The 25,667-nt window shown below is 37.2% G+C and overlaps 1 protein-coding gene across 1 annotated transcript; it reads right to left on the bottom strand.

The window, feature by feature from the left end:
- Positions 1–411: 411 nt before the first annotated feature.
- LOC129256021 (notch homolog 2 N-terminal-like protein A) lies at positions 412–21,347 on the bottom strand. The gene is made up of 5 exons (XM_064097895.1): positions 21,323–21,347; positions 7,155–7,859; positions 5,739–5,923; positions 5,383–5,532; positions 412–1,941 (listed from the first exon to the last, which is right to left on the bottom strand). Exons 1-5 carry the CDS (start codon positions 21,345–21,347, stop codon positions 1,843–1,845), a joined length of 1,164 nt encoding a protein of 387 aa, XP_063953965.1. The 3' UTR covers positions 412–1,842.
- Between the last annotated feature and the right edge of the window lie 4,320 nt (positions 21,348–25,667).

Here is a 25,667-nt window from a genome sequence, read left to right as displayed (position 1 = left end):
ACGAAAAAAGTCCCCAGAAAGAGATAGTATGTGCGCGTGCAGGGGTGTATGCGGGTGTGTGTTAATGCGTGTGTGCGAGAGGGTGTGTGTGTGGGCGAGGTTGTGTGTGTATGTGTGTGAGAGTGAAGAAGAAAGGGATAGGGGATAGCGAGAAGGGGGGGGGGAGAAAGCATGTACCCCTACACACCAGAAGATCCGCAGAGGATATCAATATGAATGATACTGAGTGTGGGTGAGTGGGTGTGGGTATGTATCAAAAAGGGAGTGAGAAAGACAGAGGGAATGGGAGGGGGAGAGGGAGGGGATAGAAGGGGGAGGGTTGACGAAATAAAAATGAATGACAGGGCCTCTTCTCACGTTGACAAGGTATCGGTTGCCTTTCTCTACAAACTCTTTTTTTTTCTTTTCTTTGCAAGTAGTGTTCCATCCCAGTCTAGAATTTTGTGAAAATGGTGGCTTATGTGTTGCGACATCTCCATCAAACCAAACCCTTCGGGGTTTTTTTAGGAGAAGAAATGATGCCTAGTAAAGAATAGCGGGATGAAATCTTTCATACATTTCACCTTTAGCATGTCTAGGGAATTTTACCCAGCCTCCTTCCAGGAACTAGTGGGGATAATATCACAATCATAAAAAACTCAGATTTTAAGAGAAAGAAGTAAATTTCATCAAATATTCTCCTCTTCAAAGTCGATGGGTACTCGATTTGATTGCATAAGCCAATGTAGGATATAATCAGCAATATGGAACTTTCGTTTACTTAACTTTCTTTTTTTATACTAATTTCAGAAAGAAAAATTAAACGAAAATTTGTAATTCGCAGAACACAATCAAGGAAGGCAGGTTGAGCTAAATATGTGTGCTATTTATTACGTCTATCTAAACCAGTATCGCTAGGGGACAGCCATGTGGTTTATTGAGTACTTTGTATTCATTTGTATTAAGTGAGATAAAAATATCACTTTTCTGTGAAAACATACTGTGCAAACAGACGATATGTAATCCACATATCGTATGAAAATCATTATTACATTTGAGACGATATTAACCAATATAAACTATAATGTAGGATCTGCACTCTGAAAACGAATCAGTCAAATTAACTAGATCATTAGTCAGCTGGGTGCAACTGATATGTCTAATCAGATTTCTGACGTATATTCTAGTCAGAAATGACTCTGTTCTAGTAACATACGACTAGAAAATAGTCAAATGTGACTAGAATAACAGTTGCACCCAGCTGACCCGATTAACTAGTCATTTTGACTGATTTGTTTTGAGAGTGTGTTCATTGTTTTTATTTTTTTATTTGCACCATGAGGATTTGCCAATTATTTCCATTTTCCTCGTCTACAATGTCGACATTTTCGCAACCTCATCAGAGCACCTATCTTCTCATTTCATCCCGTATCTAGGGCCTGATACAGCAACTCAACAAAACCGAGAGCAAGTCTCAAATACAGGTTTCTTTTTATTTGGATGGATTTGAATTAGCATTTTATCTTTGGAATGGTATCTTTCCTGTATCGGTCCCATTCCTCCCATGTCTCCTGCTGTTTCCAAGTCCCCATCATCATTTATATTTCTAAACCCAACAAAACCATCTCAGCCGACATATCTAGAAGTCTTTCACCATGTGCAGTATCTGCAAGACATAACCCGCCCTTGAGCTAATTCGTGTTTTTCGCCTGATAAAGTTTGACATCACAACTTGTATAAATATATTAGTTCTTTTTCATTTTTAATTCACTCCATATTCATAAATAAAAAGTATAAACTTCCAAATTGAGACTTTCAAGCCATGCATTCGAACACACGTCTCATTTTAAGAGAGTTTGAAGCCTACCTGGTATCAGCTCCCGAATTCCGTGCACTCGACTCCAAAACATGATCTTCTACTTCCAAAAGATTGCTTACGCATTCCATCATATTACCAGCCATCTGTGTGGAAAAAGAGTAATTTGAATTTAATCGTTCATTCTCCAACTTATTATATTTACCCAGAACGATTGGTATTTATTAATTTGATTGGAAAACATTTAACCAATCTGTGACTGAAAGTAAGAAGAAATAATTCCCCCCCAAAAAAAAGAAATGAGAAAACAGGAATGATAAAAATATGGAAGAATGGACACGATTCTAAAAGCTAGAGAAAAAAACACACTTAACATTTTAATGAACAAGTCACGTCTAGATATGGCATTTGTATCCATATTGGCAATTTATTGTAAATTTTACGCAATGTTGCGTTGAAATAGGCAGGGGGAGGAGGTTAAAAAATAACCAGCAAACATGCATGTTCCCTTTCTACCCAATATTTGGTAAAATTTTACTCATTGTTTTTAGTGTATATGCATCTTTGAACAAAATCGTAGATGAAAAACAAAAAAAAAGGAGTAAGGACCAGTCACATATTTGCACGTTTCTCCAAGTTTGTTTTTTATAATATTCTCAGACTGATAAAAGTCTATGTACCCACTAATAACAACTTCGTCATAGTTTGAGAAATATATAGAAAAAATGGTTTGCACGCAGATATTATTACCTCAAATAGGACCGTTGCACATGGGAGACTTGTGTTGAGGTTGTTAGACAGTAATTTGGCTTTTGTTTTAAATATTATACAATCTTTTAACAATACATCAGGGAGGTTTAAGAAGAAATTACCCGAACGGTTCAGATGAATAATCAGACATTTGCCGGTTTGCCAAATTATCAGATAACATATATTATATTTTTATCGAAATGCATTCCCTATTGTTGGCATTTGTCACCATTAATTGTCCTATGGGGAATATCAACACCCCTTTCATAATGATGTGCAATCAACACTGGTACATGAATATTTGATGACGACATATAAAGTTCGATTATTATACAAATAAAATCAATAAAACCACCTTAAGCGTTCTGTAAATTCGTTTTAAAAGTCTGGTTCGAATACCAGCCGTTTCATTATAGGAGCAGAATTTAAAAAAAAGGTTTTTCTGATGATCTATCTTTATCTTTTACCATGATTACTGCTAATGAATATTCTTTTCAGAATTCACAGTATAAGTATGGAAGTTACATAAAGTGAAATAAAGGTAGCTGAACTGTCATAACGGAGAAGTCGATAAAGTGTATTAAAGTTCATAATGGTAGTCCGTACACCTGCGTACAAACACACATCGATATAAGACCAAACTAATATATGTATCTATGGTACAAGCACAAACACCCACAGTCTGTCTCTGCCTCATACGCTCACAATGCTACTGGAAAGAATACAATGTCCCTCAGTGTGTGCCACAGTGTGTTGATAGTGTGGATCACAATGTGAAATCACCTTCCACACTTAAATTTGAGCATTTCAACAGTGTGAATCACATATTCACATAATCGACCATGTTAACACGCTGCGAACAGTCACACTGCTGAGACGTCCAGTGTGATAATATATTCACTCTGTTGAATTCGAGCATTTTAACGGTGTGAATAATATTTTCACATAGTCCAATATGTGAACAAACTGTGATCACACTGTATGACACTGTGTTTTTTCGAGCAGGGAACTTACACATAAGTTCCCAGGTCAAAGCAGTGACCTCGATCTCATTCACAATATACAAGAGATTAAAATCTAAAAGTGTTTTAAGTTTTTAAACAACCTATTGCCAAAGATATGCCGACCCTATATTTGAGTGATCTAGCCTATCTAGTGCCAATGCCCCTCGAAATATCGAGCATCGACCCCGGTGTTGAGTTCAATTTAAATTGCGATGCATGCTCAAAATACATCACCTAACTGGCAAGCTCTTTGGGCTTCCGTATATCTACATGTATATGTCAAAGTACATTCCAGTATTCCGTAGATAATGATGAAACCATGGAGCTACATCGTGCAAGGAATGCACCTGATAAAAATAGCACTACGTGTGTTTTCACACTGACTTCGGTAATTCGATAATCGAGTTGGACATTTATCGGTATTCTTGATATTTGGCCCAGTGGATGAAGTAGTCTCAGGACAGAGGGTCGTGGGTTCCAATCCAAGCCAAGGCGTAATCTCCTTCAGCAAGATATTGATTCAATTTGATACAAATTGATGGGTACCTGGCAGGATCAATTCCGTGAATGCACCAAGCGCTTTTCGTAGCTGGAGCTAAAACCATGTAACCGTACACCACTGAATAGGCAACTGGATAATCGGAGCATCATAAACGGTTCATATTATTATTTATATTATTCTCATTTGAAAATTTATTATCTTACCTTTCTAAAAAACACGCTTTAAAAAATTTAGAGTACAAAATGATAATTGAAGAAGAAAAGATTGCATTAATTTATTACGGGCTAACGATTTGAGCGCAGCCAGGGCAACTGGCTGATGGGGTTCCATCATCCTTTCAGCCCAATCCATAATGACATTATAGTTGGCCTATATCATTGGCATATTAGATTATACGTTTAAAAAATTGCCCGGTATCGATCTACCTGCATGACCTGGATGGACTCGTCCTCCTTTTTACTTCAATGTTCTTGAAATATTTACCTTACGTGTTCTAACTTTAAAGAAGGTGCAGTGGATTGTAACTGCAGTTTAGAGGCTAAAATTTTTGAAGAACATTCAAGTTCTCGAGTAGGGTTGTGACCGCAGATATATAACATGCACAAGGGGCGTTTTATATTTTTCTCTAGAGAATTCATAGTGTTCAGGCCGCTCGCGTTGGCAACCAGTTGAAAATATCAATGACAACCATTGTCACTGTCATTTCTTGATATACAGGCCTTGTCTCTTTTCTTCGCATTTGAATAAATGGATTAATAGACACGATTCTGCACTCTAAAAAAATACTGGGTAAAAGTGCTCCAGGAGGGTAATTATGTGTCCAACCAATATTGATCATTTCTTTTGGGCATTTTGATTTATCCAGTGTGATGAAAATTTTGCCATTCTTAAGTGATTGATGCTTATTTTTTAACCTTACTGCTTCCCACATTGGGTAAAATACTGCCCCACATTGGTTGGACACATAATTAACCCCGTGGTGGTAAAATTTTTACCCAATATTTACTACAGCATGGGCGGGACCACATTGACAGCATTTAAACAGCAAGGAAAGAATAATCAGCCCATTGAATACCCATTACCTGTATACGGGGAATGCCCCCCCCTTCATGTTCATGGTTTTCATGAAATAAAGTTGTAATAATTTTGGTACTGTGAACATGGTGAACAGAACGCAGTGATGCAACTCAAGTGCTGCAAGGAATGTGTCCCTTATACATTTGGAGTATTGACCCATGAATTGACCCATTCAGTATTCATACGTTATAAGGATGGTTCCCGTTTTCTGTCGTAAATTCTCTATTCAAAGCTATGAGGACAGGGAAACTAACCTCTTGTTGTTCGTAAGAAAACTCGACCACTGCATCAAGAAGTTCTGAAGCAGAAGAAACCTCCGAGTCTCCCATCTCAGCGGGATTACTTCCGGTTGAATCCCGAAGGTATGACGTCATTGTAGCCGCAACTTCATTGGTCAAATTCGCCTTTAAGAAAGATGAAATACAAAAGTATTTCATTAATACTATTTGTCATAAAAGATTAAGTTCTTTAAAGCGTTACGGGCTCTCTGTGCGAATATACCCCGTTATAATAATTTTTTTCACTTAATGGAATAATGAAGCCACCAATGAAAGGTATGATTAATCAGAATTTTGTTTTGGATGGAGAAAGAACAGGCCATTAAGCTTACTTTCTCGCATTCTGATGTATCTGGGAACGTCCACCTTGCAGCATTCTTTGTTTCCTCGAAGTAGCAATGGCGGGTCACGTTATTCCCACCTGACGCACACTGTGAGCTTGTGTTAGTTCCCACGTCGATATCAGGCCAACTGATGATGCCCTTGATATCCACTGTCACATCACCAAGACATTGACCTGACAATTTGAGAGAGTAAAGCGAGTAGGTACGAGAACTTACTTGGGACATTATATCTCACAAAATGATCATAATCATGTAAATGATAAAGTCATTATTGGTGCAAGTTTCCGTCTCATTTTTCGATCTCTCATCATAACCATCATTATCATTTATCCTCCTCCTCCTCCTCCTCATCATCATCTTCCTCACATGCTGCTTTGCCATCAACATTTATAAGACTCCTCCATCTCTTTACCTTCTTTTCTTTAATTTTCTTTCTTTCTTTTTCTTTTTCTTTTCTTTTTTCATTCCTCCACTTTATGCAAATACACCCCTCTTTCATCCTGTATCTTTATCACTAAGTGACCATGTTTTTTTTCTCATTCTTTGTCATAAAGATATTCACATATCCACATTTCATTTTTCTCACACTCTTACATCTCACTTATTCCTTTTCTGTTCATTTCTCAGTCACACCCCACCCCATCATTTAATACACACATCCCGCACTCACACACCTACACGCCCCGGCACTTTTTTTCTCCCCTTTCTCCGTTAATACCCATATACACACGCACATAAACACACACCCTCTCTCTTCTGCCTCCCCCACTTTCTCATTATCTTCCTTCTAAAACTCACAGCCCACCCTTCATTCTTAGATTAATCTCATCCACATTTCCCCCTTTTTCTCTCTCTCTTCCTCAATCCCTTAATCTATATGTTATAAAGGACATAGGTTTACCTAAATATTCGACGTAGACGTACATCATATGGCAGATTATGCCCTATGTGTTTGAGTTATTTGGCTAGATCATTACCTTATATTAAACATTTTAATGGCACCTTGACGAATTTAATAAAAACTCAGCACGGTGAAGTTCATTAAGCTGAATAGACCTTAAAGGTCATCGTTAAGAAAATATGTTTTTTAAATTTGAGAGCCGTATGAGTATATAGGCCTGTCACAGTAATTGTTCTCATCAACATGTTTTTATATTAAACTTGGAATGGAACAAAACGAACAGCATAGACTGCAATGGACTCCCTCTATAGACAACAAATGCCAGAGTTCCAAATGGTAAAGGTATTCTTACATAAAAGGAAAGAAACTTGGGTGTTATTCTTATACTATTTTTTTGTGCTGTCATTTATTTCCATTCAGTTTCACAATTAGCTCTTATTTCTTATACCATTAAATCCTGCATTTAAATGGTATACCAGTGCTTAAAATCATATTTTACTCACGTAATCGTTCACAGTGAGATCCCCGATATATAGGTGGACAGTGACACGTATAGTTCGTTCCATTGTTGTATGATTCGCATACACCATCATTCAGACAGGGTGACGTCATGCACACGTCAAAACTGGAACAGAAATTTCCATGAAATCCGAGAAAGCATTCACAGAAGTAGTCGGTGTCTGAAATATTTCTGCACGTTCCTCCGAATTCGTCGCACGGTTCGGGTAGACAGGGGTCGAAGTTCTCACAATTCTGGCCGTAGTACCCGGTCACGTCCCCGTCTGGGTTGCAGTCACAGTTGTATTCCTGACTTGAGATGTGGAGGCACTTCCCTCCATTCAAACATGGCGAGCTCGAGCACGCATTGAAGTTGTCACACTCTGCTCCGTAGTACCCGTGCTGCTCGCAAATGCATCTGTAGGAGCTTGGCCACACATTCTGACACGTCGTGCCTTCTGGACAAGGTCCCGAAGCACAAGAGTCGATGTGCTTACACTTGTAGCCCACGTATCCCGAGAAGCAGTCGCAGTCCCAGGTGGAGCCTTGGATACTGCTACAATTGCCACGGTCTGCGCAGTAGTCGAATTTAAGACACGGGTTCAGGTTCTCGCATCTGTCTCCGTAGTACTCGGTCAGGCAGTTGCATTCATAGCCACCTGGGAGAGGCACACAAGTTGCTCCATTTTCACAGGGTGATGATATGCAGTCTGCAATATGAAAAATGAAATAAATGACAAGTAAAACATTAAATGAACACAAATTATAAATTAATGCTATCAAGGTTGATCAGTGGTATTCTATCTGAACGCTTTTCCAAGATCTTCACGACGCGACGGAGCAACAAGTAGGTTTGCGTGTCCACTATTCTAAGTACCGAATGACAGCTAATGAATTCAGCTATGACTTCCGTATAGTAAAAGCGCTTTATAGATAGATTTCGTTTGTCCTTCTGGGACAATGCAAATATTATATAACGTCGAAAATAATTCATGTTGAATAGTATTCATTCATCTCGAAGTTCTTGAACGAAAGGGATCATCAAATGCCAAGATCGAAATGGACAAAAATTATATTCAAAATTTGAATGCAATACATTGATTATATCTAACAGTGCAGTGTCTTTGCTCCTTAATTGTCATAGATATATTCTAGATATATTTTCATCGCTTCAGTGTGAAGGGATAATATTTAGAAGACCTTAATAAGGCTCATTACCAGTACAAATTCATCCAATTCCCAGAAAGAAAACATCATGAACTGTAAAAAAAAGAAGAAAAAAAAACCCATACCTATACGAATAACTATTCTATGAAAAAGCACTTCGTCAACTTTTTAAGCCATACACCTACGAATTTGCGGATACATCCGATTGAATTCCAAACATTGTTTAATATCTTAACTCTCTTTTATAAACCAATGAAAACCATTCCAGAAGTTCGCCAAACTAGATAAGCCAATACACGTATGTACTCATCAATATAATGCGGCTTTAGTAAAGGAGTGGCACGTACTAGAAGAAACCATTCAGAGCCACCAATGGTTCATTCATCAACCGATAATATCACATGTCTCGGTATACTGTTCATCTACCTTAGATGTGAACGTCGACTCGATAACTCGATTCTATTCCTGAAAAGAAGGAAATGCAAGCTCCAATACAATAGGCCTGAATCAATACAGAGGAGCATCAAATTACCACCTTACCCATACCTTCGTCTTAACCCGTATCGCCAGCGGCGCAGCGATTGGGGATGTGCCGTAGAGACTTGGTCCCACCCCTGTTATTTAACGAAAATTAAATAAAAAGCGGAAATAACGAAAGGACAGTGAAAATGAACTTATGCATGGGATGCCATCATGCAGCATTCTGCTTGATTAGTCGAATTCAAATGTAGAATCATTAATTTTTTTTCCCCGGGAGAACTGAGTGTTTTCCATCTCCGGTGAAACGATTGCCAGGGGGCATTGTCCCCCTATGGTTGATGAACTCTCGCTACACCACTGATCTTCGCAAGCTCAAAACAACCTTGTTTATGAGTTAACTCAGGTATGAAGGAGACAGTTGTACCAAGGAGATGTACCAACTCAGACCTTCATGATTACATTACAGCCCCGTTTGAAGCGCAAAATACTGCTCGCATAGGCGGATCCAGCTTTTGGCGAAAGGGGGGGCGCACTGCCGAGCGGCGCACATATTTTTGCACTTCACCGGCGCCATAAAAGAAAATGTTGAAAAAAGAGTAAAGTCTGACCCTGTCAAATGCTCTTTTCAAAATGTAGGATTTCCAGTCATGCCATTTTGCATGACCACACGCAGATAATATTTCCGGGGGGGGGGGGCAAGACTCGAAAATTTCAAAATCTCGTGTATTAACCCTTTTATTGCTATGAGGCTAATACTTTTGTATATTAATAGAGATACAAGTTTTTTTTTACTATATGTATATATATATATACACAAGGGCGTCGATCCTTTTTTAAGATTTAGGGGGCAATATCATGAATCAACTTTCCAAAGGCGCTCGATATCACACAAAACAAACAAACTCACACACACATATGCATATATTTATATGGCTCATGAGATAGAAACACATATCTCACCAACAAATTAATGCGAGCGCGAAGCGCGAGCTGAAATTTTTTAGTATACTGACCTGAAAACAGGAAAAAGGTGCCTGTTTAGGACTGTTTTTAGTAACTCATGAGGAGGATACATATCTCACTACACAGATAATGCGAGTGCCGAGGGCGAGCTGAAATTTCTTTATATTCTGACCAGAAAGCTTGATATTCTATGCATTTTTGGTCCCAATGATTAAGAAGGGTATCTAAAAAAACAATAGATGCGAGCGCGAAGCGCGAGCTTAAAATTTTGGTATTTGGATCTGAAGAAAAATGAGTTTTAATAATGGACGTTTGTAATAAAGAACAAGATTATATCCAGCAAAAGATTATTGCAAATCGAAGCGGGAGTTCTTTTGACGTTTAGTCCTGAAAAAGGGACATTCTATTCACCTATTTAATCATGAAAAGTATGGGGTTTTGCTACAGAAATGATGCGAGCGCGAAGCGCGAGCTGAAAATTTTTATATTCCAATCTGAGAAGCGGATGATTTAAGCACGATTTTGAATAAAAAACGAGTTGTGTAGCTCAATCTCAATATACGACTGGTTGCGTAATCATACACTCCCGGTACTAGCAACGGGTTTTAGCAAAGTTTTGGGCTAAAATATCGAATCATCTTCATAAAACACTATAGTAGCTGTCTTAAACTAAAGGCCATAGAGGTGGCACAATGTGGAATGTGTAAAGAAGAAAAGTGACTGACCTTCTTTTTATTAAAGCATTGGAAAATAAGATCAAAATTAAAGGATTTGCTCTACGCTTTTGTATGATTCTGGTATTTTTAAAATAAATTAAAGATTTTATGACATATGTCATTCTGTGGGCAACTGCCCCGCCCCAGTCCACTCTGTAAGGGCATGCGATAAGCTTTGTTATGACCATTCAACAATAAAATGTATAACCAGGTGCCGCTGATCTTTCTTGACCGGCGCCGATCTAGATTTGGTTGGCAATAGGCCCTTCTTCATTATTCTACCGGCGCCTATTTATTGGAACCAGGGGACGCTGATTATTCTTGACCGGCGCCGATTTAGAACAAGTAGTGCTGATTATTTTTACCGACGTCACGTAAGATTCAGGCAGCGGCAATTCATAATTGACTGGCGCCGATTTAGAACCAGGAGGCACCGATTATTCTTGACTGGCGCCGATTTTTAACCAGGTGGTGCTAATTATTTTTGTCCGGCGCCGATTTAGATTTAGGTGGAGCTGATTATTCTTGATCGGCGCCGGTTAAGACTCAGGCAGCGCCGATTTATAACCAGATGGCGCTGATTATTCTTGACCAGCCCCGATTAAGATATAGGTGGCGCTGATTATCCTTGATCGGCGCCGGTTACGAACTCAGGCAGCGCCGATTTTTCTTTACCGGCGCCGATTTATAACCAGATGGCGCCGTTTATTCTTGCCCGGCGCCGATTTAGATTTAGGTGGAGCTGATTATTCTTGATCGGCGCCGGTTAAGACTCTGGCAGCGCCGATTTATAACCAGATGGCGCTGATTATTTTGTCCGGCCCCGATTTAGATTTAGGTGGCGCTGATTATCCTTGATCGGCGCCGGTTAAGAACTCAGGCAGCGTCGATTTTTCTGTACCGGCGCCGATTTATAACCAAATGGCGCTGATTATTCTTGTCCGGCGCCGATTTAGATTAAGGTGGCGCTGATTATTCTTGATTGGCGCCAGTTATATGCAGGCAGCGCACTGCTGATTATTTTTAACCGGCGAAGTTGTTGGGAAAAGGGTAGTTAAAAGAAAAGATAAGGAAGATGATATGATTGTGCTTTGCTGGGGGATATAGTCTTTCCTTACTGTTGCTAATATTATATCAGTGTATAATTTTTTTTAAGCGGCGCCTTTTCTTTTCTTTTCTTTCCTTTATTTTTATTTTTTCAAGCAGCGCCTCTTCTTTCTTTTAATTTTCTTTTATTTTTTTTTGAGCGGCGCCTTCGGCGCCGCTCAAATATTAGGGGGGGCGCGCGCCCCCTGCGCCACCCCCCTGGATCCGCCACTGGCTCGTGCAGTGTAACTCTTAATTCGGTATCGATAGATTGTCGTTGTGCAATTCAAACCCGTCTCTCTTTCTATTCAAATATTAATGTATATAAATCTATTCATGAAACACACAGTGATCATGGAAATTTCATTTTGTAAAGCCAGTGGTCTAACCTATTACTGCAAAAAGGGTATTCTTGTTATCAAATTTAACATAGAACTCGCTTAGTAGAAACTGAAACACGGAGAGTATTTTTGCTGACAAATATGTTCTATAAGCTAATAAAAATCCTAGCATCTGATTTGCAGAGAGTTAATCAGACTGACAAGATTCTTCATGAAACGTTCTCCCATCATAGAATTATTCATACCATCCTTGTCTGTGTGCCCCTCTCTTTCTCTTTCAGTCGGGTCAATTTTTCCGATCGCCACGCCATCTAGGGCAAAAATACAATAACTCTATTCTAATAATGGCGCCTATTTTATAGTATTTCCTGTATACTCCCTCATATACTCGGTCTTTGAAATAATTTCCGCTAGAAGAGTACGTAGCATCTGTTTTGGCCAAAATGTCCTCGGGAAATCTTTAATTCGTCCAAAATAAGTTCACTGGATATACAGTTGAGCGTCCACCTGCATGTATGAATGGCAACATTAAGCCATCTTGAGTGTTATTTGCGTAAATTTGAGAAGCAATTGGCCCCAATTTAGTATCTAGGACATGATTTATTATGTTCAAGTACATGGTAAGTTGTTAGGAAGACCGGGCACTGAAGCCTTTTCACGATTGTTAGATACTGCATATCTCCCCAAGTGTGTTCCTACTGGATTTTATTGTTATCGTAAAAGGTTTGATTATAGGTCGCCATTCAATGTAAACATCACTGAATATCATTTATTATATATTAATATTGATACACACATTGGCCCGTATTCTGAAGTTGGGTTTAACTTTAACTCAGGTTTAAAGTTGTGGTTTAAGTATGGATAGCCAATTGTAACATAAATCACTAACAGTAGAGATATAATATTTCACCTCATTTGGCTCTCAAATCATTCATAATTGTGTAGGAAGTATAAATAGATTATTGTCTGCACCATCGATGAATGAGGAAAGAGCACAGTAAACATAAGAAACATACAACTTAATAAAAAATTTGACACTTTTGGCTTCCCATAATTTTAGCAAAGAGTTAGACCATGGTCTAAGTTAAACCTGACTTCAGAATACGGGCCTATGAGCCGATTAAAAAACAATATAGACTTAGGCCTTTTTGAAATTAACATCTATTTAGCTGGATGACCCATCAATATCTCATTTCACTTTAATCGGCAAGCTTATAATTACCGATCTCAGTTCAAAAAGATGGCGTGAAAAAACTATCATCACGGTGAATTGTCTTTTATGCCTAGCTGAATATTCCACACGTTTAATTTCATCTTTAAAAATGGAGTTTAAAATAAGCATATTTTCTGCAGGAAGCCGAACAATCTCTCCATGTCTCTTTTTAAGGATCACTTATTCGTTGGAAACGCAAAGTTACAGACGCGTATAACAAGAGTACATGCCCCTCTTTTTGAGGACCCCCTTTTTTTTTTTGGGGGGGGGGGGGGCTAGTCAAGATTTGTTTCGATTGGAAAGAGCATCCGATCGTTATGACCTCAGTCCTTATCGTATACGATGTCGCCATATTTTCACATGAAATATTATTCTGCTCTATATAGTTTGCCGCTGCATTTTTATTACTTTATCTTATGCTTATTGTATTTATGTCTAAATTTTGTTATTGTTCCTCTGTTATAAATTTGTCCCATTGCAATGTACTTTATTGTCGTATTATGATTATGTTTATGTATTGAAATCTATTTTGATTCTTTTTTACAATAAATGCAGAAATTCTTAACACCCCCCCCCAAAAAAAAAAAAACTAACATGACTAAAATCTAATACATGAGGTAACGCTGCAATGATGACGTCATCCACCGAGTCATCCAACTACTGTATATCCAGTCGGATTTATTTGAAAAACTAGTTTTGACGTGTTCACTTACTTTGATGAATTAAATCATGACGAAGATTATTGAACAAGAATCTGTCAGTAGAATCACTTATAGACATCAAACTCACAGCATTTTAGTCTTACGCAACAGAGCCAAATTCGATGAGGCAGTTGGAAAAAGAGAGATGATTTATCGGAAACAAATCGAAAGGTAACACCTTCAAGATATAAAATGCTATAATAATGAAAGGGGAATGGTGAAGGAGATTGAGTTTTCCCTTTATTCCTTTCCTCTTTAGATGCATATTTTAGAAGATTATCGTCGCAAGGGATTACGAACATAACAACTCATTTTTGTAATCAATCAATAACTGCCTTCATTATTAATTGTCTATCCAGGCAATGTTAACGCCTATTCTTTGAAATGTGCTATGCAGCTTATGTTGGAGGATAATGGCGATTTTTTTCTTCAAGACCAATTTGTGATTTTAGTAAGAGGCAGCTGGAAACGCGATAAAAACCAAAAGACAATCGATTATGATGGTGATTAGGTGGAGGGAATATCAGCAACGTAGTCGGCGCCAGCACTAGCACCTGCTGCGATACATTAGTTTAACTGATCCGGTAGTTTCTATGCTTCTTTTTCTCCACGTCTTAGTTTCCACTAATAAAGCTTAATTGAAGATTAATTTGTTCTTTATTTTATGGGCGCGTTAGTTTAGAAAAATAAGTTGAAAAACAAAGAATGAAAATCATTATCATACATGATTTTAAAAATCGAGACTCTTGTGTTTGAGAAACACAAGTGTTGTAAAATATTTATGTAATTATCGACATAATTCTTGTGAAAAATATTCAAAATTTGAGCAATATAAAATCCCATTTATTTTTTCTCCTTATTGACATGTTTTATGAAAGTATTGTTCACAATATTTCTACTTAATTTCAATAGAATATCTATTTCAATTATGTATGAAAAATAAATTTACAGTGATCAAATTGATACTTTAACATATACGTCGATTTGAATTGGGGTTAAAATAACAAAGCAAAAATGCAAATATTTGTGTAAAAAAAAAAAATATTGTGTTCAAATCCCTTCTAATCCTTTGCAATATGCACTTCCAAGAAAGGAAGGAAGCAGAAAATTTGTGAAATATGATTTATTATATGTTAAATGTCGGTTAAAAATCTATCACTAAATTTTCCTTTAAAAAAGGCAACATAAGGCAAAAATTGTGATACCCCTTAAACTTTTGGCTCATTACGCCATATAGCCCATTTCTTTTCTTCATCTGTTATTTTTAAAGATGTTATCAATATGCTAAATATTGCAACATGACTATAGTATTTTGAGCGTGTGCCTTTATACTTTGAAGAAATAAAAATAACAATTCAAGCTCTAATATCATGCACTAATAAGCAATTTTATCAAGACCATTATTCACATGTACTAATCAATGACGAATTATAAGGATGATCGCAAATCTTCCTGACGATCGTGCCGTAGAGTTAATAGAGTATCTATTCCTAATTTCGAATTTAATAGATCCGGGCCCTGTCTTACAAAGAGTTACGATTGATCCAATCAATTGTAACTCTATGGAAATCCATCAGTGTTATAATTTTTTTTCTACAGGATATTTGCACAATGTCCTTTGTAAACAAAGAGAAGCGCAGTGAATTTTCAAGAAAACAATGAATGCATGAATATACATTGTAGTTAGACAATATTTTGAATGAACATGCATAATAAGATGTTGACGTTGCTGGCCGTCCATAGTTGTAATTGATCGGATCAATCGCACCTCTTTGTAAGACGGGGCCCTGAATTGCAATATTTATCCTTTGAGTAAAAAGTTGCAACAAAACAAGGAAGAAAACCCCCACAAGATATATCTAGAACCTGTTCACTGAAAGAATATTGCATGTCCCTCTGATTAGCTTTGTAATCTAACATGACTAGATCGTTTGCTATTATATAATTATATGTAAATGCAAGAGATGGAAAAGGGGCTTGACGTTGTTGTATGAATCTGTGTCTATGGCTACAAACCATTTTTTCAACGGAACTTGGAAGAAAAAATTGAAATGTTGAATAAAATCATGGAAGCAAACAATAAGGCACAATAAACGTGCTGTTTTGCATCTTATCATTCTTATTACATTCTCACAAGGCGACTTTCATAATTTTCATGTGTTTCTTAGACCTCACATTTAATATATATATATATATAAATCAATAATATTTGATATATATATCAATTATTATTATATAGCACTCAAAATTCTTTATCTGTTTACATGGAGCTTAATGAAATATCTCTAAGCGCTGCATGTCTCTGTTCAAGCTAAGGAAAGACTTTTGTGGTCCTTTAAAAGGAATTTATTGCGATATTTCAATGTGGAATAAACGGACGGATTAAAAGTATCATTAAAACAAGTGGAACGCCTCTGGCAGTCTCGCCTGCATTACGCGATTTAATATAGCAGCAGTGCTAACTTTGAAAACTACTATAAAATAATCATTCACAAAAATACCATTCATATAATGACATAATATCACATTCATTGACCATAAATGACATTTGAACGGTGACTTAAGACTTGTCAACTACACCCATGTCCACATTTCATTCACTCTATCCATAAACTTTCAAAGTAACAATTACCCCAACATGGCCTAAGTTTGACCTTAACTGACCCTTGACCTTGGTTTTGTGACCTGAAACTCACAGGGGATGTTCAGTGATACTTGATTACTCTTATATCCCAAGTTTTATGAACTAGATCCATAAACTTTCAGAGTTAGGATGGTAATTCAACAAATACCCCCAAACACGGCCAAAGTTCATTGACCTTAAATGACCATTGACCATGGTCCTGAAACTCGCACAGGATATATAGTGATACTTGATTAACCTAATGTCCAAGTTTTATGAACTAGATCCATAAATTTTCAAAGTTATGATAGTAATTCAACAAATACCCCCCAACTTGGCCAAAGTTCATTGACCCTAAATGACCTTGGTCATGTGACCTGAAACTCAAGCAGGATGTTCACTTATACCTGATCAACCTTATGCCTAAGTTTCATGAACTATAAGGTCCATATACTTTTTAAGTTATGATGTCATTTCAAAAACTTAACCTTCGGTTAAGATTTTGAAAATAATTCTCCCAACATGGTCTAAGTTCATTGACCCTAAATGACCTTTGACCTTAGTCATGTGACCTGAAACTCAGGCAGTATGTTTAGTAATACTTGATCAACCTTATGTCCAAGTTTCATGAACTAGGTCCATATACTTTCTAAGTTATGATGTCATTAAAAAAAACTTAACCTTAGGTTAAGATTTGATGTTGACGCCGCCGTCGCCGTCGGAAAAGCGGCGCCTATAGTCACGCTCTGCTATGCAGGCGAGACAAAAAGTAGGGGGGATAACGAAGCACAATCTTCTATAGTATCAAATTTGAAGAAGAAAATGGGTTCATTTAGACATTAAAGGAGAATGAAACCCTTGAAACCAGCTGAATCCATATCAAAGAGAAAAATCAAAGAAACATATTGTTGAAAGTTTGAGGAAGATTGAATGAATAATAAGAAAGTTATGAGCATTTGAATATTGAGATTACTTATGCCATGTAGATCTTCCCATTGGCAATGCGACCAAGATCTGTGATGTCACACACGTAAAACTCCCTCATTACTTTAGTACTTATTTCACTTATATTCTCACTTTTATAGAGTCTATCACAAGGTGAGGTGTTCTCTTTATATGAGAGGACAAGTACGGAGGTTTCACAACATTATATCATTGATGAATCGTTTGTCATATGATTAGAATGAGCAAAAAGAGATGTTTTGGGGTATATTTTCAGTGTCCAAAAGGGGAGAGTTGTTCATCTGTGACATAACAGATCTTGGTCGCATTGCCAATGGGAGGATCTCCATAGCATTAGTGATCTCGACATTCAAATGCTCATAACTCTTCTATTGCTAGTCCTATTTTACTCAAACTTTTGTTGATCTTATTCTTTGATTTTTCTGCTTTCACATAAGCTAACTTGCTCCAAGAGTTTCATTCTCCTTTAAGAAGCAATTTGGATCTCTCCGCTAATGGAACCGTGTCGTATGTATTGCTATCACATCTGTAAGTTCGAATTACCTCAGCATCTCTTGCATCCCAATGACTGCATCTTAAAACACGTTTAATTGGAACAACAATGCGCTCTGTACTTTGGGGATAATGGTCGGTGAGATGGCTGCGTCGTTAACACATTATCTTATCATTACCAGACTAATTTGTTAATCAACAAGATTAAGCACTGCATCAATACGGATTGACTTGGATTTTAGTGCACTGGATTTTCGCAAGAAGACCAGCAACAAAATAAAAGGATTGAGGAAAAAAATACTCTAAATGTTTCAAAATAAGAAAATAATTAATGAAAATAATGAAGTGTTACGTCGCCGCTAACATGACTAAGTTCAAATGAAATACAATAACACTCCCATCGCATCTGATATATTTATTCATAATTATATTTAGTGTTCAGTGCATGAATCCCCCTCCCCTCTTCCTTTCGACCACATTACAAACACATTTAAATTTTAGAATTGAATTCGAGTTCTTGATTACTCCAATGTTTGCCATTATAATTGACAACCTTGCGTAACGTAAACTCAAATATAACGTAAAATATAACAGCATGTATACCAAGTTAATGATATTGGGTGGTAATATGGTAATATGCATGGGTTGGTAGGAGTCACTGATGAAAGCATTGTGGCGCCACTTTGTCTGAAGCCATTAGTATTGGACCTGGGGTATCATGCCTCCAAATTCCCTCTGCTCCGATTCTTGTTTAGTTTCTTGTTCCTCTTGTCATTTTCTTCGATACAAAGTTCAGTGATATACCAAAATGCATGCACTTGTAAAATGGAGGTACATGGATACATTTTTATAAGGGTCAGAATATGGTTTTCCTACACCCCCCCCCCCTATTTGTGTTGTTAGTTTCAGATGTCCGTGAATTAAGAAGAATTCCGTGTTTGTTTTTTCCTCCATCATTCTTTTTTCCACTCCTTTATTATTTTTTGTTAGTTTACACCTATTTTTCTCCTCTTCATTATTTTTTTATATTTTCCTTCGACTTCTTATTCTTCATCATTCTTCTTTTCCTCCATCTTTTCATTCTTATATTTCTTCTTTGTATTCACTTCTTCTTCTTTTTATTATTCTCCTCCTTTCTATTCCTATCCTTCTATTTCTTCCTTTTCGATTTTTTTTGTATACTTCTTCCTTTTTTCCTTATCATATGTAATTCTTCCTCTTCTCCTCATATTTAGCATCTTTTTCCGTATGTACTTAATTATAATGTTAAGGTCTCGTCACTTCTTTTCCTCCTTTGGTCATCTTCTTTTGCTATCTTTGCTCTGTCTTAATCACATACTCTCCACATTCACCTATTTCAATAAAATAGCTGGTCGGTTAAGAGTTTCGTTCCCTTCATTCTCTACACAATATTTTGTTCGAAAACCTCTCAGACCAATAATTGTTAAGTCTTGTTCGAAAGCAAGCAACTCAGCCACACGATGGATCCATCAAGACAGAACCTTGCTCATCAAAAAATCGCTCTTTTTAGTAATGCAATATTTCATATCAGTGGTCATAAATGAATTACAGACATATTTCACTATGATTCTTATGCTTTGTTTTAACACTGTTGATTCTGTTGTATAAAAAATAATGTCGATCATCTTTTGATAGATTTTCAGAACTTGAATCTAATGGACAGTAAAAATATAGAGTTTATTATGATGATTTGTGAGACGCTTTATCTGGAAACGTGCATGAGCATGCATGGAATAGCACTCCGACATTATATCAAAATTAAACCAAAAAAAAAAAAAACCGACAGTCTTGCCTTGTGCAATCCATATCAATTTGTGAGTAGTAGTGTTCGTAAGGTCAAATGGAGGTTTTAATGAAACGCTTAGGAAACACATTAAATATTCAAGGGTAGGGGAAGTGAAACGTGAAATCCTCTGAATAACTGATTCATATAACAAATTGTATTCAAACAGAAAATTAAGTATCTGTAAATAACGTTTTGGCTAGTATCTTAACATTCACGCTATGGCAATCTTTCACTATTAACGAGACCAATTTGGTTTGGGCTTCAAGTACGTCTTACAGAAGATAATTGAAGCACTGACAGCACAACCCCCCCCCTCAAGTTCATTATATAATCAACCGAGTGTTCCCTTACATTATTTTAAAGTACCGCATCCAGTTATGTTTTTCTAAATGACACATTCCCAGATTGCAGTGCAGATGGAAGAAATTAAAAAAAAATCACTTAAGACGAATGAAAAGGGCATTGGGGCAAAATAAAAAGGAACCCAGTAATTCAAGACATCAGCATATCTACGAACGTCATCGCCATCACCATGATCACGTATACACTTCCATCATAGAGATACCACCACCAGTGGCGGATTTAGCCGGTTTTGGCACACTGCTCAAGACGGGCTCACCATTGTGGACACGCACGATGGCCTCGAAATGCTAATGTATCTAACCCGGTTAGTTCCGCCACTGTATCACAACGACCACTTCTCTACCACACCACCAACCACCCCCACCGTAACCATACGCAGACATTTTTTACCTAGGGAGGGGGCAAGACGCATTTAATAATAAATCGAAGAAACTCGAAAGCAAGGGAGCGAAGCGACAGAGCTAATCACGGAGACGACTTTGTGTATTTTCCGAAAATTTTCAGTAAATGCAAGTTTTCGAAATTTCGGGGGGGGGGGGACAAATGCCCTTTTGCCCCCGCCCCCCCCCCCTTGCGTACGGCCATGATCACCACCATTTTCTTTCTCGTTTAAATTGCTTTGTCTTCTTGGTGTTTATATTTGTTCAATTGATTTCTGAGATTTTGTAATGTCAGTTGTTAACATTTCCCATTGTTTTCTACTTGTTCATGTTGAAATATGTTCTGCATTCTTGCTGTTTGTATACAGTTGTTTTCTAAGTGCATACTGATTGATTTTTTATCGTTTTACACGGCCAAACGGAAACAGGTCATGCAACTATTTTTAACTGTTGTAAAACAAAGATCAATCAATCATGGCTACATATACAGGGAAGAGGCCGTCATATGTTCAGATGGGGCATCTCAAGCACACACACTTAAAATGGTGGACAACATACTGTCCACTGTGTTGGGTAATATATGTTGGTTAAAATATATACATGTATATTCAGGGCAATTATTATCAAATTAAGCAAATTTATTACCCAATTATTAGTTTTTATTACCCAATTTGGACAGATTTTAACCAATAGTTGTGTGGACAGTATGTTGCCCAGTGATGGTCAAACATTAAGCCTTTTTTGCCAAACCTTTTTAAGAGTGCAGCCACCATCATTCACTGTACTCTTGGAACAATATTTATGAAAGAAAAATGCTCTCTCTCCTCTTTCCCCCAAAATGAAGATCTTCAAAGTAATAAATAAGTCAGAACACTCACCTGTCACCGCCAATCCTTGCCTCATGCTGGATGCTAACACAACCAGGACACTTAAGGTATTTAAAAAACTGATATCCATTAGAAACGTTCGTATGTTGACTTGCGTGGTGGAATTAAGCTAAAGTCAGAGACACAAACACTAATGATCGAGCGAAAACGGTGTTTAATAGTCAATCTATGTTCAGGATACGCTGACATTTATTGAACTGCTTTACCAATCATTTGTCGGTGTTTTTTACCCCCAAAAAATATAGGATAATATCTCATCTAAATTAGAAACAAATATAAGCTGTAAAAGACGCCGACAAGTGGATGTGCATGTTCTTGAAGACTCATGGGACCTTTGTAAACGTAAGCGATGGAAGGTTTTCCTGAAGTCAATCTAAGAGATCAAGTCAATTTTGGAGCAACGGCGAGGACGAACACAGTAAGTTTGAAGTTCCATCCAGCTAATCTACGGTAGATATAGGCTCACCGCAACGGTCCTGTCAGATGTCATCAGTTTGGCCATACATGAAGCACAACGCACACAGTTCGGACGGTCATGGTACGCAGGTGTTTAGGATAATGAAGGGCGACTTGTTCGCTCAGCCCATCACACGCCAAACGCACGTGACTAGCTCAGAGGCAACGCTTTCCAAGAGATGGAATGCAGATTAAAAAAACTGAAATGATCGAACACATTGGTCCTATACGGAGCTTTTCTTCATTAATTGAATTACATGTAGGTCTACGTGTGCCAAAGACGCATGCCCCCTGTAAAATGATTTTACGTTTGATCCATGCCCCCTATAAAAAAAAGAGGAAGAGATAAGGGGAGGGGTAACATTAGAGAAGAAAGTGCAAATGAGAATCAAAAGTTGAAATGCAATGCATGAACGAAAGAGTTTCCTTATTTCAATTTTAATGAAACAGCAATAATGTCCCATTGCGCTTCGCGCGGAAAGCTAAATACTCACCATTCTTTCACATTTTCACCATTCCTGTATTACATCCCGAATTCGCATCCCGGCGATAATAAAAATGTCTTTAAAAAGTTCTTTGATGTCAGTGCGAGGATATTGGCCAATCAAGGGTACTTAGAAATACCCTTTCCTCCTTATTCAATAAAATTCTCCTACCGCTCTACTTCATTTCTGCACCCCTCTTTTGTTCGAATGAGAAAAAAATATGGTCGGAAATATTTCTTTTAGGCTGTTCTTTCTCATCACACAAAGCCGGAGAGAGAGAGAGGGGGGGGGGGGTAGAAAGGGGAGATCCGATAATTATCAGAGCCCCGTAAAACACAAAGCATAGCAATGAATAGCAAATCTGAAAGAACACTTCTGATTGGTTCCTGGTCAGTATTTTGAACCAAATGCGCATACAACATTGATCTTGATTGGTCAGTCTATTGTGCGTTGATCGCTAATCTTTGTGTTTACGGGGCCCAATAGATTGATTTTATTTTTAGAAAAGCAATATTTTATTTCTTACGAAATTCCCTTCGCCCTTTTTTCTTTCATTATCCCTCAACGTAATTCTTTTTAAACATTATTTCTATAACAAGTTATTATAAAGTTATTTCATTTTTTCAGACTGCATTCAAGAAAACTGCAAACAATTGTTAATGCACATTTTTTCCGTCATAATTATTATCTAATTCCTATTTCCTAGAGTCCTAGGCCGTTTCTGACTGGTAATTAAAAGAAACATAACTGCCTGACACGTCCAAACCACCTTTGTTATCCTCTGAATTGGTTCAGGTGATTTGTGTAATCAAATGGGAAAATAAATCTCTTTGGCAAGCTTGCCCGTGCGATTACATTTCATCATATCTTAATCATAGATGGCGCAATTGCTAATGCAGCAGGCGAAAACTTGCTCAAAACAGGTAAATTTTCGTCACTGTGACGAAAAAACGTGTTACCATTTCGATTATATGCCTCTTTATAATGTTAATACACATGAAAACACATTATTAATGAGAAAACAAACAACGTCAACTTCAAGTGCACAATTTTTGAGAAAAAAAATTGTGGAAATTTGCAATAAAGACGGTTTTGAAACTTTCTGAGACACAAACATGACAAGTGAAATTTATCTTTGGATTCCTAACAGATCAGTTTTCACAACACCCAACACGAGATCTGTAATAACTAAGATACGTGGGACTATACAGATGGCGCCATGACACGAATACAGCTCAAAAAAACAATCAAATGACGCACTAAATTATACCAATATAGGAAATCAAACCATTCTCAATGTGTAATCAAAAGCCTCGAACACTCGAGAGGAACGTTCAGGAAAGATAAGATTCACGTTTTGCAACACACGGGGTCATTTTACACAAACTATCCAATCAGGTAGTCTATTGTTATGTGTTTTTTTCTCCACCAGCACTGTGTAATTACCCAATAGAAAAACTGTGCAGTGATTACACATGGTCATGTTTTACTCGAAGGAAATTTGAAGTAAAGAAATATTCAATTCATTAATGGTATTTTTTTCAAAACTGCGTTGCATACATAAGGCAGCCAAAAGGCTGAAATTGTCCAACATAATACATTTCATATATTAAGGAAACATTAGAAAGAAATTGAAATGATACCATTATTATACTTCTTTTTTTTTAAGGGAATGAAATATATTAATCCTAAGAATCAATAATATACTAATTAAAAAAATCATGCTTGCTAAAAATACATTAAAAACAAAATGTAGTGAAAGACTGGTAAAATGTATTGCACGGAAAGGCATATTGAGAATCATTACTAAATAGAATAAATTATTATGAGTTTAAAAGATTTATCATAGAAGGTATTGTACTATTTTTTAATCTCATTGTTTTGCATGAAATTACTTTCACTTCTTTCCTTAAAAATGCACAAAGCTTGCATTTCTGTGTTAAGTAGTTTGTTAGCTTTCGACAAGGTTTGGTACATGATTTTACTTTTGGGTCCGGTCTGGGTCTTAAACGACCGCCTCTGTGCAATTAACTGCTTTTGGAGACAGTGCCCGGATGCCCCTAAGCGCTTTATAATAATGAAACATAATTAACAAGTTGAGCAGCTGTTACGTGCACACTTTCCAGTCTCTTCTTGATCATCATTATTATCACCATCAGCATCGTCATCACCACTATCATCATCAATCATTTTCACTACAACTATCATCATCACCATCATATCATCACCATCACCATCGTCGCCATCATTATCATTACCATCGTCGCCATCATTATCATCACCATCATCATCGTACCATCATCATCATAACGATCATTAGGGTGGTGCCATGCAAGAATAATCAGCCATTTTCACAACATTTTTCAACCTGCTGTCAAAACATACGAGGAACTTCAACTTGTTGTGAGGTAATAATCAAGTAATACTGGGTAGTCATGTAAAAAATTTCACCTTTAATTCACCCATAATCAAACATTTTTTTTGTTGGTTATCAGTTTTTCATGTGGCTTTCCACTATAACTTTACCATTGACAAGAAATAAAATTTTATTGCTCATGCAATCAGCTACGAGACTGGAAATTGATTTTGAAATATCCCGTACGGAATCGCCCATCATCATCATCATCACCACCACCATCACCACCACAACTATCATCATCACCCTCATATCATCATCACTATCCTCGTCATCATTATCATCACCATCATCATCGTCACACCCATTGTCACCATCATCATCACTACCACCACAACTATCATCATCTATATCATATTAGCATGATTACCATCGTAATCATTATCCATACCATCATTAACATCATCGTCACCCAATCGTAACCATCATCATAACCCCCATCGTCATCATCGTCGTCGTCGTTGTCATCACCACCACCATCACTACTACTACCTCCACCACCACGACCATCACCTATTGAAACCTATATTATCATATTGGAAGAAATCCAAGTAATCAGATTTTTTTTTTTTTGGAGTGAAAAAATCTAGATTCCTGTCCCCCCCCCAAAAAAAAAAAAAAAAAATATCCAGGTCGGTTGACGAACACGCCTGGAATGGGTTCAATATCCCACTTTCGGCTATTGAGTTAGAGGGGGCGCACTAATATGCGAAATAGATAGAAATCAGGCATTTCATATAGACTCCTAATGAAAGGCGTCGGTGATCAGGTGGTAATAGTAGAAAATGTTTGTTTAATCAGTTGATGGGTCCACATTTCATGAACAATTACACCATTATAATCACGTGTCTCGGATTGTGATGTAGAAGATTGGCTTTAACAAGGAATGCACGAGGAAACAGCGACAAATACACGTGAAATAGTTGTCGCTGCTTCATTTTTCACCAATAGTTCTCACAGAAGCTAGGGTATTGACATC

This window comes from Lytechinus pictus, chromosome 3, assembly GCF_037042905.1.
Source record: "Lytechinus pictus isolate F3 Inbred chromosome 3, Lp3.0, whole genome shotgun sequence".
NCBI classification, from domain to species: Eukaryota; Metazoa; Echinodermata; class Echinoidea; order Temnopleuroida; family Toxopneustidae; genus Lytechinus; species Lytechinus pictus.
The sequence above is the reverse complement of the archived record's forward strand: the minus strand, read 5'-3'. Positions and strand labels throughout refer to the sequence as shown.

Coding starts and splice junctions, on each gene's coding strand:
- LOC129256021 (XM_064097895.1), bottom strand. CDS start 21,347: ATGAGGCAAGGATTGGCGGTGACAG. Junction 5,924..7,154: donor ATCTCACTGTGAACGATTAC/GTGAGTAAAATA, acceptor TCAAATTGTCAG/GTCAATGTCTTGGTGATGTG. Junction 1,942..5,382: donor TTTCTTACGAACAACAAGAG/GTTAGTTTCCCT, acceptor TTTTCCACACAG/ATGGCTGGTAATATGATGGA.